The 14,738-nt window shown below is 44.2% G+C and overlaps 1 protein-coding gene across 8 annotated transcripts in view; it reads left to right on the top strand.

Annotated features, from left to right (window-relative positions):
• Positions 1-14,738, top strand: part of sbf1 (SET binding factor 1) — a 198,636-nt gene that overhangs the window by 178,492 nt on the left and 5,406 nt on the right. For all 8 annotated transcript variants that reach the window (XM_038811644.1, XM_038811641.1, XM_038811642.1 and 5 more), the window contains 8 exons: positions 1,005-1,190; positions 2,143-2,269; positions 4,114-4,244; positions 5,202-5,435; positions 6,792-6,899; positions 8,390-8,604; positions 12,016-12,103; positions 14,546-14,677. In XM_038811644.1, coding sequence (XP_038667572.1) covers positions 1,005-1,190; positions 2,143-2,269; positions 4,114-4,244; positions 5,202-5,435; positions 6,792-6,899; positions 8,390-8,604; positions 12,016-12,103; positions 14,546-14,677 — 1,221 coding nt within the window. The remainder of the gene's footprint in view (positions 1-1,004; positions 1,191-2,142; positions 2,270-4,113; positions 4,245-5,201; positions 5,436-6,791; positions 6,900-8,389; positions 8,605-12,015; positions 12,104-14,545; positions 14,678-14,738) is intronic.

Genomic DNA, 14,738 nt, shown 5'->3' with positions numbered 1-14,738 from the left:
TGAGGATCCAAAGATTTCTGTCAAGGCCTCAGAAATTTCCTCTAGCCTCCTTTAGTATTCTGGGGTAGATCCCATCTGGCCCTGAGGACTTATCTACCTTAATACGTTTCAAGATGCCCAACACCTCGTCTTTTTGGCTCTCAATGTGACCCAGGCTATCTACACTCCCTTCTCCAGACTCAACATCCCCCAATTCCTTCTCTTTGGTGAAGGATGCAAAGTATTCATTTAGTACCTCACCCATTTCCTCTGGCTCCACACATAGATTCCTTTGCCTATCCTTCAGTGGGCCAACCCTTTCCCTGGCTACCCTCTTGCTTTTTATGTATGTGTAAAAAGCCATGGGATTTTCCTTAACCCTATTTGCCGATGACTTTTCGTGACCTCTTCTAGCCCTCCTGACTCCTTGCTTAAGTTCCTCCCTACTTTCCTTATATTCCACACAGGCTTCGTCTGTTCCCATTTTCCTTATATTCCACACAGGCTTCATCTGTTCCCAGTTTCCTTGTATTCCACACAGGCTTCGTCGGTTCCCAGGAGAAACTTATTTACTCGGAGTGGTTGGAATGTGGAACTTCTACCAAAAGAATACGTTATCATAGAATCCCTACAGTGCAAAAGGAGGCCATTGGACCCATCAACCCCCTGCACCGACCCTCTGAAAGAGCGCCCTAACCACTCCCGCACCTAATCCCCATAACCCCACGAACCTCCACATCCCTGGATACTAAGGAACAATTCTTATCATGGCCAAACCACTTAACCTGCACATCTTTGGACTGTGGAAGGAAACTGTAGTACCCAGAGGAAGCCCACGCAGACATGTGGGGAATATTCAAACTCCACACAGTCACCCAAGGCCATTATATTGATGGGGTGAAATGAAGAGCTTGTCAGTGGCACCACAGAGGCCATTGGATCAACTATCCCATCCCAACACCAGTCCCCATAGTACAATTTGTTTCGGAGTGCTTTTTCCTGACTAGTTTTTGAATTCTCTTTAGGTGGTGTCCTTGGTGCAGTTGCTGTCAGATCAGCATTACCGGACATTGGAGGGCTTCCGCCTTCTGGTGGAGAAGGAGTGGCTGTCATTTGGACATCGTTTCAGCCACCGTGGTGCTCAGACAATGACCAGTCAGAGCAGTGGTTTCACCCCCGTCTTCCTGCAGTTTCTGGACTGTGTACATCAGGTAGGTGCCTGGCTCTTCAATGTCTTCATGGTAAAGTGACATTGCACTGCACTGCACCTTGTGCATCATATTAGGGTGTTGGGGGCTGTTCACTAATTTTGCCTTTTAGATTATCAGAAGAGAAAGCCAAACAACATTATATATTAACTTCAAGGATAATGAGAAACATTTAAAATAGACATTAAATTTAAAAAATGAAGTTAAGAAAATGAGGGAATGAATAATTGAAGTTACCAAAGCAGCTCCGATATATCTCAATAATCCATAATTAACTGGACTGGTGATTATCAATATACAGTATACTGTCTGACATTGGAACTGAATCTCCTCAATTTATATAATTAATCCTTTAAGAAATGTTTCTGCATCTTGCAGTCACAAAACTTTCCAGATCTCACATGACCTCATAATCTAAGAATTGGGACAGGAATAGACCATTCAGCCCTTCGAGTCTGCTGTCATTCAGTAAGATCATGGCTGCCCTTGTTGTTCCATTAAGATTACTGTCCTGCCTACCCTCCCTTAATTCCTTTATCAAAATCTGCTTAACTCAGATGTGTACATATTCAATAATCCATCTATCATTACTGTCTGAGGTACAGAATTCCAAAAACTAACAACCCTCAGAAGGCAATTTCTCTTCATATCCATCTTAAATGGAAAAACCCTTATTCTAAAAGTTGTTGGGAACTGATGTGGTTGAATTTCTTGTCTCACCTTTCTAATTTTCGCACCATTTAATCAACTTGTGTAATTAATTCCCCGCCTCTCAACCCGTGCCACTTTTTACAGGGGAAGTAGAGCAGGGCTACCTCTTTGTAATGGCCACATTGCCAGTCAGTGGATAATGGAGTCCTGTAGGAACAAGCTATTGTATCAGAAATTGGTTGTTTGATCAATTCTTGCCATTGTTCCCTTTAGCATCTTACCTGTTTCTTTCTGCCCTTTTCAGATCCATTTACAGTTCCCAATGGAATTTGAGTTTAGTCTGCACTATCTGAAATTCCTGGCATATCATTATGTGTCCAACCGCTTCCGAACCTTCCTGCTGGACTCTGACCATGAAAGGATTGAACTTGGTAAAACCACTATCAGCTGCTTCTTGTTTGGATGAAGATGTGTGTGTGTGCTGGTGGAGGGGCTAGGATGTTTTGTGAGGCATTAGGTACCCAGACCACGCCCCAATTTATATTAGGAAACTGGACAAGATTCCAAAAACTTTTACATTTATAAATTGAGGAAAGGAGACTTTGCTCCAGGATCGATTCCACTGAGAACTGGGGATCTTTTATATTAACACAAACTTTATTATTAACACAGGATTAACCCCATTAACAGCCTAGGGAAAAACAACTTTTCAATTAACTGTTAAACGACTCTTTAAAAAAAAAAAGAGCTGTTTAACAGTTAGTGGCTGACCAGTTTATTCACAATGTCCTTGGGAGAGAAGCTTTCAGGCATCAATCTCCTTTCCTCGGAAACCCAGCGCAGAATTCTAAAAATGAAACTTAAAAAGAACAGTCACAGGACAGGGCTGAAAACGAAACTACAAACAGACCAAGCCTCCCACATGAGTGACATAACAGCCTGCTTAGCTGTTAACCCCTTAATCACAGCTTTAGCAGACATATAATCTGGATACCTTAATGCAAGTTATTTTAATAAACTTACTGCAATAGACATATAACACAATATAAATATAAAACGTTCCTATATTCATCACAGGAGTTGTTGAAGTTGTGGAGTACATGTATTATGGGCTAGGGTTTAGAGAACCCCAAAGTATACCATGGAGTTCACCTGACGCACAACTTTAAATAGATTTTGGTTATGGGGAGCATAAGGGCCCACTTTACAGGTGTGATGCAACAGAGAACTAAAAGTATTTTAAAACAAAAACAATGTTTATTCTATGAATCCAGTTAACATTTTACAAACACAGTGAACAGTTTATCAACTACCAACCCTGACCACTCCCCAAAAGATACAGTACTCTATAGATAACCCTTAATAACTTCCCAAACAACATCCATAAATTAAACCCTTTTAAAATAAAGACAGCAGGTTTAAATTCGCTACAGAAACAGGTATTATGTTGAAATCATCAAATGAACTGAAGACATTCTTTAGATTGCAGAGAGACAGATCGTTACAACTTCTTGCTGTGCATGCAGCTCTCCAACTCAAAACAAGACTAAGGCACACTGCAGCTGCCAGCTCAAAACAAAAGTAAAAGCCTGACAGACAGCCCAGCTCCACCCACACACTGACATCACTGCAGCTATTTGATAAACAGCCACTTTTTAAGATACATCCACCTGACACACATAGGTTTGCTGATTGTGTGAATGAGAGCGATGGTGGGGGTATGAGAGAACTGCAGTGATTTATTCTCTTAGTTGTGCTGAGGGCCAGTGTCAAACTAGACCAGTCAGTCAGATTTCTTGCGTCACATTGTTGGGTGTTGTCAGAAACATCATTCCCCTTCCCACCTTTCCCGCCTCAACTTGATGCAGGCTGATATGCTGAAGTAGTTCTCTTGGGAAGATCTTAAATGTTGTAATGAGAAGACTGGTTGGTTGCTTTTTTGGCAGGGTGAGATTTATATAACAAGGTTAATGGGTTTTTCTTATCGAACAGCCTTTCGCAAACTCAATCTGAGGTGAAAGGACAACATACAACTCCCTGTAGCACAGATTCCTTACTCCTGGAGTGCTTCATCCCCCTCTGTCTGGGACTGGATTTGAACCCAGATCCCAGAGCTAAGCAGGTAGGAGAGTGGGATTAAACTAAATGCCTCTATCATTCCATGGTGAAAGAGCACAGTCTGATCCACTCAGCCCCTCTTCATTTTGTAACCAAGCATAATGGTAGTCCAGATGCCCATTTGCAGCATACTTTGAGTTCTATATGTATCCCACAGGACTGATGTATGAAGAGAAAGGAGAGAAGAAGAACCAACATGCCTACAAGTCTGTGTGGGACTACATTGACCGGCTCAATAAGAAAACACCAATCTTCTTCAATTACTTGTATGCGCCCGAGGATGGAGAGGTGAGGAGGAGGCGCTTCTGGCTATTTGCTGTGAAGGCAAATTCATTGTAGAACAGGATTCTTAATGGCTTTTGTTTCTATAACCCCATTAACTGTTGATTTATTGATTGTTTCTGTGTAAGTAAAGCATTTAGCATAAAGCATTAAAATGTCATAGACAGGTACAAAAAAAACCATAAAGGCTAATGGAATGCTGGCCTTTATATCTCGAGGACTAGAATACAAGAGGTTAGCAATACAAATCCTTTGTTAGACCACACTCAGAATATTGTGTTCCCTTCTGGACAGATGTGTTAGCCTTGGATGGAGTGCAGTGTAGATTTGACCAGAGTGAAACATGGATTCCAAAGATTCAATTATAAGGAGAGATTACACAAACTAGCATACCATTTTATGGAATTTAGAAGATTATGGGGAAATTTGAAAGCAGTTTGAGATATTAATGGAAGCAGGGTAGATAGAAACTGTTTCAGATGGTTGACGTATCTCAGACTAGGGGACATAATGTAACAACTAGAGCCAGACCTTTCATAATCTAAAAGCGCAACTAGGCATGCGCACACAGCCACGCGCACACAGCCACACACCTCACTGCTGCAAAAGGCAATTGATGTTGGGTTAATTAATTTTAAATCTTAGATCACTAGGTTTCTATTAATCAAAGATTTTAAAGGATGCGGGGGCAAAGGAAAATAAATGTAGTTAGGTCTCAGTTCCACAATAACCTGATTGAATGCCAGAACAGCTTTGAGGTGCTAAATGGCTTAAGACATAGGAGCAGAATTAGGCCACTCGGCCCATCGAGTCGGCTCCGCCATTTAATCATGGCTGATATTTTTCTCATTCTCATTTTCCTGCCGTCTCCTGTTCTTATGTTTTTGTAACTAAATTGACTATTTGTCTATTGCATTGATGGTTTCTAAATCCCACTGATGTTATCCTCCTGTTAAACTCTAGGTTCTGAGGCCGTATAGTAACATTTCCAACCTGAAGGTCTGGGATTATTACACCCATGAGACACTTTCTGAAGGGCCGCCATATGACTGGGCGCTGGTGTACGGTCGAACTGAACAAATGGATGATGGGGAAAGAGCAGATACCGTGGCCCCCCAGACACAGCGCAAGATTGTCTGGCCCTGCTATGACAACAAAAACAAGATAGAGCCAGATGCTATTAGCAAATTGTTGGAGGTAGAGTGCGTGCCTGAGTATCAACGCAGATCTAAAATGTGGGCAGTGTCTGAAGATCAGCCCAAGGCTGAATATGAATCAAAACAGCTGTCCATGTGTCAGACAGTGATCTGGGCTCGGGGGTGTGAACATGATCACCTGTCCTTGTGTCAGACAGTGATCTGGGCTCAGGAGGCTGTGAACATGATCACCTGTCCTTGTGTCTGACAGTGATCTGGGCTCGGGGGTGTGAACATGATCACCTGTCCTTGTGTCAGACAGTGATCTGGGCTCAGGAGGCTGTGAACATGATCACCTGTCCTTGTGTCTGACAGTGATCTGGGCTCAGGAGGCTGTGAACATGATCACCTGTCCTTGTGTCAGACAGTGATCTGGGCTCGGGGGTGTGAACATGATCACCTGTCCTTGTGTCAGACAGTGATCTGGGCACGGGGCCGTGAACATGATCACCTGTCCTTGTGTCTGACAGTGATCTGGGCTCAGGAGGCTGTGAACATGATCTCCTGTCCTTGTGTCAGACAGTGATCTGGGCTCAGGGGGTCGTGAACGTGATCACCTGTCCTTGTGTCAGACAGTGATCTAGGCTCAGGGGGCCGTGAACGTGATCACCTGTCCTTGTGTCAGACAGTGATCTGGGCTCGGGGGTGTGAACATGATCACCTGTCCTTGTGTCAGACAGTGATCTGGGCTCAGGAGGCTGTGAACATGATCACCTGTCCTTGTGTCAGACAGCGATCTGGGCTCAGGAGGCTGTGAACATGATCTCCTGTCCTTGTGTCAGACAGTGATCTGGGCTCGGGGGTGTGAACATGATCTCCTGTCCTTGTGTCAGACAGTGATCTGGGCTCGGGGGTGTGAACATGATCACCTGTCCTTGTGTCTGACAGTGATCTGGGCTCGGGGGTGTGAACATGATTATCTGTCCTTGTGTCAGACAGTGATCTGGGCTCGGGGGTGTGAACATGATCACCTGTCCTTGTGTCAGACAGTGATCTGGGCTCAGGGGGCTGTGAACATGATCACCTGTCCTTGTGTCTGACAGTGATCTGGGCTCGGGGGTGTGAACATGATCATCTGTCCTTGTGTCAGACAGTGATCTGGGCTCGGGGCTGTGAACATGATCTCCTGTCCTTGTGTCAGACAGTGATCTGGGCTCAGGGGGCCGTGAACATGATCTCCTGTCCTTGTGTCAGACAGTGATCTGGGCTCAGGGGGCCGTGAACATGATCTCCTGTCCTTGTGTCAGACAGTGATCTGGGCTCTGGGGGCCATGAATCTCATCAGCTTTTGTGTCTAACACTGGGGAAGTGGGGTGCATGCTTGGGCCATGAATCTGATCACTGGTGTGTCCAACAGGAAATGCATTCGCTGGAGTCTGAGCTGGGTCAAGTGCCGGACAAATGGAAAGAGACTTGGGACAAGATCAAAACAACTCAGAGGACAGAGAGCAAACAGGAGGGTAAGGTAGGTCAACACTTAGGCTTCAACATGTGTCCACAGGATGTGGAATGCCTTTATTGCCCGTCCATAGTTGACCTTGAAGTGATGGTGAGCTGCAAATGTCTTGCTTTATAATGACCGTATTTTGCTATTCTTGAGTTGTACCTGAGTATTGCTGAGGATCTGATTCTTAAACAAGAAAAGGCAAGACTGTGGAGATACGAGCTCACCTTGCGCAGATAGTGGTCAACAGCACGTGTGCACAAAAGGCCAATGCATATCTAGAACAATATATCAAGCAACTTAATAGGTCACAGGCTATTTTAGATTTAGTCAGGAATGGAGTCAGGGTTAATTAAAAATATCGGAAAGAATCCTCTGTGGAAGAGTGAATGTATCATGATAGAATTTCATATTAAATTTGAATGTAATGTAGTTAAGTCTGAAAGTAGGATCTTAAATTTAAAGAAAGCCAATTGTGGAGATATGAAGGATGAGAGTAGCTGCCCTCATGAAGGCAGCATTCGAAAGAGTACAGAGCCAAAAAGACCCCTTCATGACCGTAGGACATCCCAAAGATCTTTACAGCCAATAAAGTACTTGTGAAACGTAGCCACGCCTGCAATGTAGGAAGTGCAGCTGACAATTTGTCAATAAGCATCCACAAATAGCGATAAGATGAATGGCCAGATTGTCTGTTTTAGTGATGCTGGTCGAGGGATGTACTTTGGCATAACACTGGAGACCACCCCTCTGCTTCAAACTAATGCCATAGGATCTTTTTACATCTACCTGAGAAGGCAGATGGAGCCTAATGTTTCAACCAAACAAAATCTCAAAGTTTGCAGAATTCCCTCTGAAGTGACCTCCTGAGAGTGCAGTGCCATGCACTGCCCCTCTGACAAGTGCTGCCTCAGTGCTGCCACCCATGCAGTGCAACACCCACTAACTGCTGACTGACAATGCAGCAGGCTCTCGCTACTGACCCTCCAACAGTGCAGCCACTCCCTTCGCTACTGACTCTTTGACACTGCAGCACTCCCTTTCTACCGACCCTCCGACAATGGAGCAGTCCCTCATTGTTAACCCTCTGACACTGCAGCACTCCCTCACTGCTGACTCTACGGCACAGCAGCTCTCAGGCACTGCAGCATTCTCATTAATGACTGTCGGTGCAAAGCCAGCGAAGGTTATGTGCTCAAACCTCTGGCCAGGAGGAGAGTGCAGCACTCTGAGCCACAGCTAACGCCTAAAACGGGAGGAAAAATGAAGTTAAAGTGGGTTAAAGGGATATATGTCTGTAACTGGAGTAATACAACGTGAGGAGGAAAGTAATTCTAATCGTCTTGCCATGATCACAGCCCTGCAGGAGTTCCAGAGGAATCCAACCATTTTCAATTGAAGGTCACAGCACAGCCTGGAAGTGATCATTGCACAATGTACAAGGAATGAAACCCAATGGCACTATTTTGTGGCTGTATCACTCCTGACATCCTTACTTCTTATTTGTGCAGCACCTGTCTTCAAGTTCCCTGCTGATATCCTCAAGCCTGTCACACCATCGGAGGTCACAGTGTGTTTATCTGCATGAAGCAGCAGTTGGATCCACTCTGAATCTGAGTCTCGACACAGACAGTAGCACAACCTCCACTCCTTCCAGTGGCGTCATGGGACGAAAGAGTACGAGCACCTTATACAGTCAATTCCAGACATCAGAGAGTGAACACAGGTAAGGAATAATTCCAAGTTAGAACTGCAGAGAAGGCAATAACTGCAAACTGGGACTATGGAGAAAAACTCTCTACAAAAGATTGTGGTGGGGGAAAAAAAGCTGAGTAACTCTACACTGGGACTGTGTTTAAGCACTTCTTACTCTTGCTAAGTTGTCTAGATTTTTCACTGAGTGACATAAATATTTATACAATGTTTAAATTATTGCTAAGAATGCTGTATTGGTGTTAAGTCGCTTTCTGTCTCTGATTGTCTATAGGGCAAGAGATATATCAACTGTTTATCCATCCCAGCCAGACAAACTGCTGTTTGTCCATTGATGAGTGTTAGAAATAGCACATCAGAGTTTAGCTTAGAGTAGGGAGTTTATAAAGGTGGGACCTGTAAGGGAGGAAGACAGCTTTTGCACTATGTTTATAGATTCATCTATATTGTTTATTTTGTCACTATAAAACCCAGGAAATACCTCAATAAAACGTTTATTAAAAAAAATAGTACATTAGGCTCCTCTGAAATCCTTTCGTTCTGATGCAAGAAAGAGACGCCTTGGCATAGGATCAATAAGCATATTTCACCCCCCTCAGCTTTGCTGGTCAGTGAACTCATTGCTGGTCTATGACCTAGCTCCATACCTGGTGTTGCCCCATATATCCTAAACCTGCAGTTAGAAAAAAATATTTCAATCAGATTCAAAGTTAGCAACGGACCTGGCATCAATTGCTGTTTATGGAGATAGTTCCAAACTTCTAGCATTCTACGTATAGACGTTTATCCTAACTCAACCCTAAAAGGCCTGCCTCATAACTTTGAGGCTATGTCCCCTAGCCCCAGATTCCCCAACCATCAAAAATAGTTTATTTGTATCCATACTATCAGACATCTTGAAAACTTCGGCCAAATAGCCCCATAATCTTCTAAATTCCAGAGAAAGTCTTTTTGATTATTTTCTGTACTTGTACGTCATTTTAATGATCCATGTGCATAGATCCCTAAGTCACTTTGGACCTTAAATGTTTCTAGCTTATCACCATTTGGAAATTACTGGATCTATCCTCTTTAGGTCCAAGGTATGACCTCAGAGTTGTCTGCATTTAAATCCATTTGCCGCAGTATTGTTCATTTTCTGAGCCTGTTAATCCCTAGGTAATTGTTTACAATGCCATAGAACCGTAGAATTCTTACAGCGCAGAAGGAGGCCATTCGGCCAATCGAGTCTGCACCGACTAGTCTTTTGTGTTTAAACAGTTTGTGTATTTTGCTGGTCTGGCTATGAACTGCATTAGTTTGTTGCTGTGTCCTTTTGCTTCCATGTGTTCAAATTTAGCCGATACTCACTGATCCGGAAAGGTGTTAATTTTTGCATTCTGTGGTGACAAAATATAATCTCCAGTAAATTGATTACAGTCCTGAGGATTAAGTGTTAAACATAGGCTATTTTAGTTCAGACAGGGTGCAAATCAAGGCACTTATTTCAGTTGATATGAGATTGTCTGATTTCAGAAACTGGAGCCTGTCCTTGAATAAGTATTGGACAGCCTGCAAGATACACTTTTCAAGAGATGTGCCATTGTTTTGTTTTCTTTCATGGGATATGTATGTAGTCGGCTAAGCCAGCATTTATTGCTCATCGTTAATTACCCTTGAGAAGGTGGTGATGAGCTGCTTGAGTTCCAATCCATCTGGTGTAGTTAACACCCACCGCTGTTAGGAAGGATTTCCAGGATTTTGACCCAGCGACAGTGAAGGAACAGTGATATAGTTCCAAGTCAGGATGGTGTGTGACTTTGAGGGGAACTTCCAGGTGGTGGTTTTCCCATGAATCTGCTGCCCTTGACCTTTTAGGAGGTAGAGATTGCGGGTTTGGAAGGTGCTGTTAAATGATCATTGGTGAGCCGCTGCAGTGTAGATGGTACTCACTGCTGCTACTGTAAGTCAGTGGTGGCGGGTGTGAATGCTGAAGGTGGTAGATGGGGTGCCAGTCAAGCGGGCTGCTTTGCTCTGGGTGGTATCAAGTTTCTTGAGTTGTTGGAGCTACACTCTTCCAGGCACGTGGAGAGTATTCCACCACATGCCTGACTTGTGCCTTGTAGATGGTGACCAAGCTTTGTGGCGTCTGGAGGCAGGTTACACACCATAGAGGTCCCAGCCACTGACCTGCTCTTGTAGCTACAGTATTTATATGGCTGTTCCAGTTAATTTTCTGCTCAATGGTAGCCGCACAGGATGTTGATAGTGGGGGATTCAGCGTTGGAAATACCATTGAATATTAAAGAAAGATTGTTGGATTCTCTCTTGGTGGGCGGCAGGGTGTCACAGTGGTTATCATTGCTGCCTACGGCGCTGAGGACCACGGTTAAATCCTGGCCCCGGGTCACTGTGTGGAGTGTGCACATTTTCCCCGTGTCTGTGTGGGTCTCACCCCCACAACCCAAAGATGTGCAGGGTAGGTGGATTGACCACACTAAAGGCCCTTTAATTAGAAACAAAATAATTGGGTACTCTAAATTTATTTAAAAAAAGATTCTCCCTTGTTGGGGATTGTCATTGCCTGGCACTTGTGCGACACAAATGTTACTTGCCCCTTATCAGCCCAAGCTTGAGTGTTGTCCAGGAATTGCTGAATATGCACCTGGACTGCTTCAGTATCTGAGGAGCTGCGAACAGGTGTCGGAATGTGGCGACTATGGGCTTTTCACAGTAACTTCATTGCAGTGTTAATGTTAGCCTACTTGTGACAATAAAGATTATTATTATGGTGCTGAACATTGTGCAGTCATCAGCAAACATCCCCTCTTCTGATCTTATGATGGAAGGAAGGTCATTGATGAAGCAGCTGACGGTCATTGGGCCTCGGAAACTACCCCGAGGAACTACTACAGTGATGTCCTGGAGCTGAGATGACTGACTTCCAACAATCACAAACACCTTCCTTTGTGCTAGATATGACTCCAACCAGTGGAGAGATTTCCCCCTGATTTCCATTGACTCCAGTTTTGCTCAGGCTCCTTACTGCCACACTTGATCAAATGCTGCCTTGATGTCAGGGCAGTCACTCTCACCTCATCACTGGAGTTCAGTTCTGTTCATGTTTGGACTATGGTTGTAATGAGTGATCTTGGCGGAACCCAAACTGAGCGTCAGTGAGCAGGTTATTGCAGGTTATCACATGGAGTGAATCAAATTGGCTGGGAGCCTCAGGAGGAGGCCGAGATGGATAATCCACTCAGCACTTCTGGCTGAAGGTGGTTGCAAATGCTTCATCCTGGTCTTGATAACAGCACGGCATAGATGAAAAAAAGATTCTAACTGCTACAAAGAGTGAATTAATTGTCTTGGATCACAAACCATTCTGTGAATGTACTGTTTCTAGTAGTGTCCTCTTCTGGGCTCATGTGTGTTGTATCTCCAGGTCATACGAGGGAATCCTTTACAAGAGGGGCGCTTTACTGAAAGCTTGGAAATCACGTTGGTTCGTACTTGATAAAACCAAACATCAGGTAACACTTCACCAGTCTGTTCAATCCTGTCTTGTTTCACAGTATCAGTGACTCACTCCATCCTGTCTTTTCACAGCAGGGTCATGTAATGTCCCAGATTAATGGTTCAATCACAGCCTGGGCAGAGGGTTCCAACATCAAACATGTTCCACCTCTATTCAAAAAGAAGTGAGGGATAAACCTGGTAATGAATTCTCAAGTGGAGAATTATGGGTTAGTAAGGGACAGTCAACATGAAATTGTTTGAGGCAAATCATATTTTACCTAATTCAGTTCTTTGAAATAATAGTAAGGATTGATGAAGGTAGAGCAGTGAATCAATATCCGATTTCAGAACGCATTTTATAAAATACCATATAACAGAGTTATTTGGAAATTAGAAGCACATGGTATTAAATAAATGGTTATCTTTGGATGCCAGATAGGCTAAGAGGAGGCAGACAGTGCTAAATGAATGAATGTTTTTCTAACCAGAGAGAAGTATGTAGTGGGTGCTCTGGGGATCACTTAATAGGACCATTGGTTTTCATGTTATGTTGAAATGGCTTGGGAAATGGCTTGGACTTGCACATGGGAAGTACAATCTTGAAGTTTGCAGATGAACCGAAATTTGGCAATGTATTATATAATGAGCATTATGGTAGCAGACATCTAGCAGAGAACATAGACGGGTGAATTGGGCAAACCATGGCAAGTACAATTTATTGTGGGTAAGTTTGAAGTGATGCATTTTGGGAGGAACAACATGGAGCAACAGGTAGCATAATCTAAATGATCCTATTTTGAGGGGGAATGCAAGAACAGAGGATCTGGGGTAACATAAATATTTGAAGCAAGCATAGCAAGTTGATGAGCCAGTCTATGGGATACTTAAGGGAGGCAGTATCGTGGAGGTATTGCTACTGGACTAGCAATCCAGAAACTCAGTAATGTTCTGGAGACGCAGATTTGAATCCCATCGCAGCAGGTGGTCCAATCTGAATTCAATAATAATCTGGAAAGAAAAGTCTAATGATGACCACGAAACAATTGTCGATTTTAAGATCTCATCTGGTTCACTAATGTCCTTTAGGGAAGGAAATCTGCCATGCTTATCTGGTCTGGCCTGCAGGTGACTCCAGATCCACAGCAAGTTGGTTGACTCTAAAAGGCCCTCTGAAATAGTCTAGCAAACCATTCAGTTGAAGGGCAATTAGAGATGGGCAATAAATTCTGACCCAGAGAGCGATGCCCACATCGCATGAATTACTTTTTAAAACTTTGTAAATGGGATATTGAATAGAAAAACAAGGAAGTCCTGCTAAAACTTTCCAAATCTCTAGTTACATCTTAACAGGAACATTATATACAATTGTGGGCACTGCACTTCAGGAAGTATGTAAAGCCCCTGGAGAGGTTTCTCAGGATGGTACCAAGGATGAAAGGGATTAGTTCTGTAGAGAGATTGGAGTAGCTGCGATTGTTCTTCGAGCAGAGAATGTCGAGAGATCTAGCAGAGGTATTCAAAATTGAGAAGAGTTGATGAGAGCAATTAGGGAAAAACTGTTCCTTTTGAAAAATGGGACAGTAACAAAAGGTCATAAATTGAAAATAATTGGCAAGTGAAGCAGGGAAGGAATGAGAGTTCCTTCATACAGAGGGTTGGGAAGATCTGGAACACGCAACCTGAAATGGTGATGGAATCTTTCCATGAGAACTTTCAAAATTGGACAGGTATATTTGAGGAGGACTAAATTTTGCAGGGTTGTGGGGAAAGGCTGGATAGTGGGACAACACTGAACAAAAGAGCCAGCACAGACATAATAGGTTGGATGGCCTCCCTCTGTGTAAGATCCTGTGAAACACAGCCAGGGTGGTGGGGTCAAACACAGCCAGGCTGGTGGGGTCAAACACAGCCAGGGTGGTGGGGTCAAACGCAGCCAGGCTGGTGGGGTCAAACACAGCCAGGGTGGTGGGGTCAAACACAGCCAGGCTGGTGGGGTCAAACACAGCCAGGCTGGTCTGGTCAAACACAGCCAGGGTGGTGGGGTCAAACACAGCCAGGCTGGTGGGGTCAAACACAGCCAGGCTGGTGGGGTCAAACACAGCCAGGCTGGTGGGGTCAAACACAGCCAGGCTGGTGGGGTCAAACACAGCCAGGCTGGTGGGGTCAAACACAGCCAGGCTGGTGGGGTCAAACACAGCCAGGCTGGTGGGGTCAAACACAGCCAGGCTGGTGGGGTCAAACACAGCCAGGCTGGTGGGGTCAAACACAGCCAGGCTGGTGGGGTCAAACACAGCCCAGATGGTGAATGCCTGCCTCAATCCCATCCCACTAGAGGTTTGGCATGTGTGTCTCCTGAGATTCAATAGAGGAGGGAGGATGTGTACATACAAGGACTAGACTCAATGCTGCGCTGCTTGACTGGAAACATTTGAGAATTCTTGTGCTATCTTTTGCAGTTGAGATATTACGACAGTAAATCAGACACAGACATGAAGGGGATTGTGGATCTCACAGAGGTGGAATCTGTCACTCTGGGAACGGCAGCATTGGGAGCCCCCAAAAATATTGAGGACAAAGCCTTCTTTGATGTGAGTTTATATCAGCAGTCCCACACTTCTCAAATGTCACAATAATGGGCTGTGTGCAAAC

This window comes from Scyliorhinus canicula, chromosome 11 (assembly GCF_902713615.1).
Source record: "Scyliorhinus canicula chromosome 11, sScyCan1.1, whole genome shotgun sequence".
In the NCBI taxonomy this organism is placed as follows: Eukaryota; Metazoa; Chordata; class Chondrichthyes; order Carcharhiniformes; family Scyliorhinidae; genus Scyliorhinus; species Scyliorhinus canicula.
The sequence above is the reverse complement of the archived record's forward strand: the minus strand, read 5'-3'. Positions and strand labels throughout refer to the sequence as shown.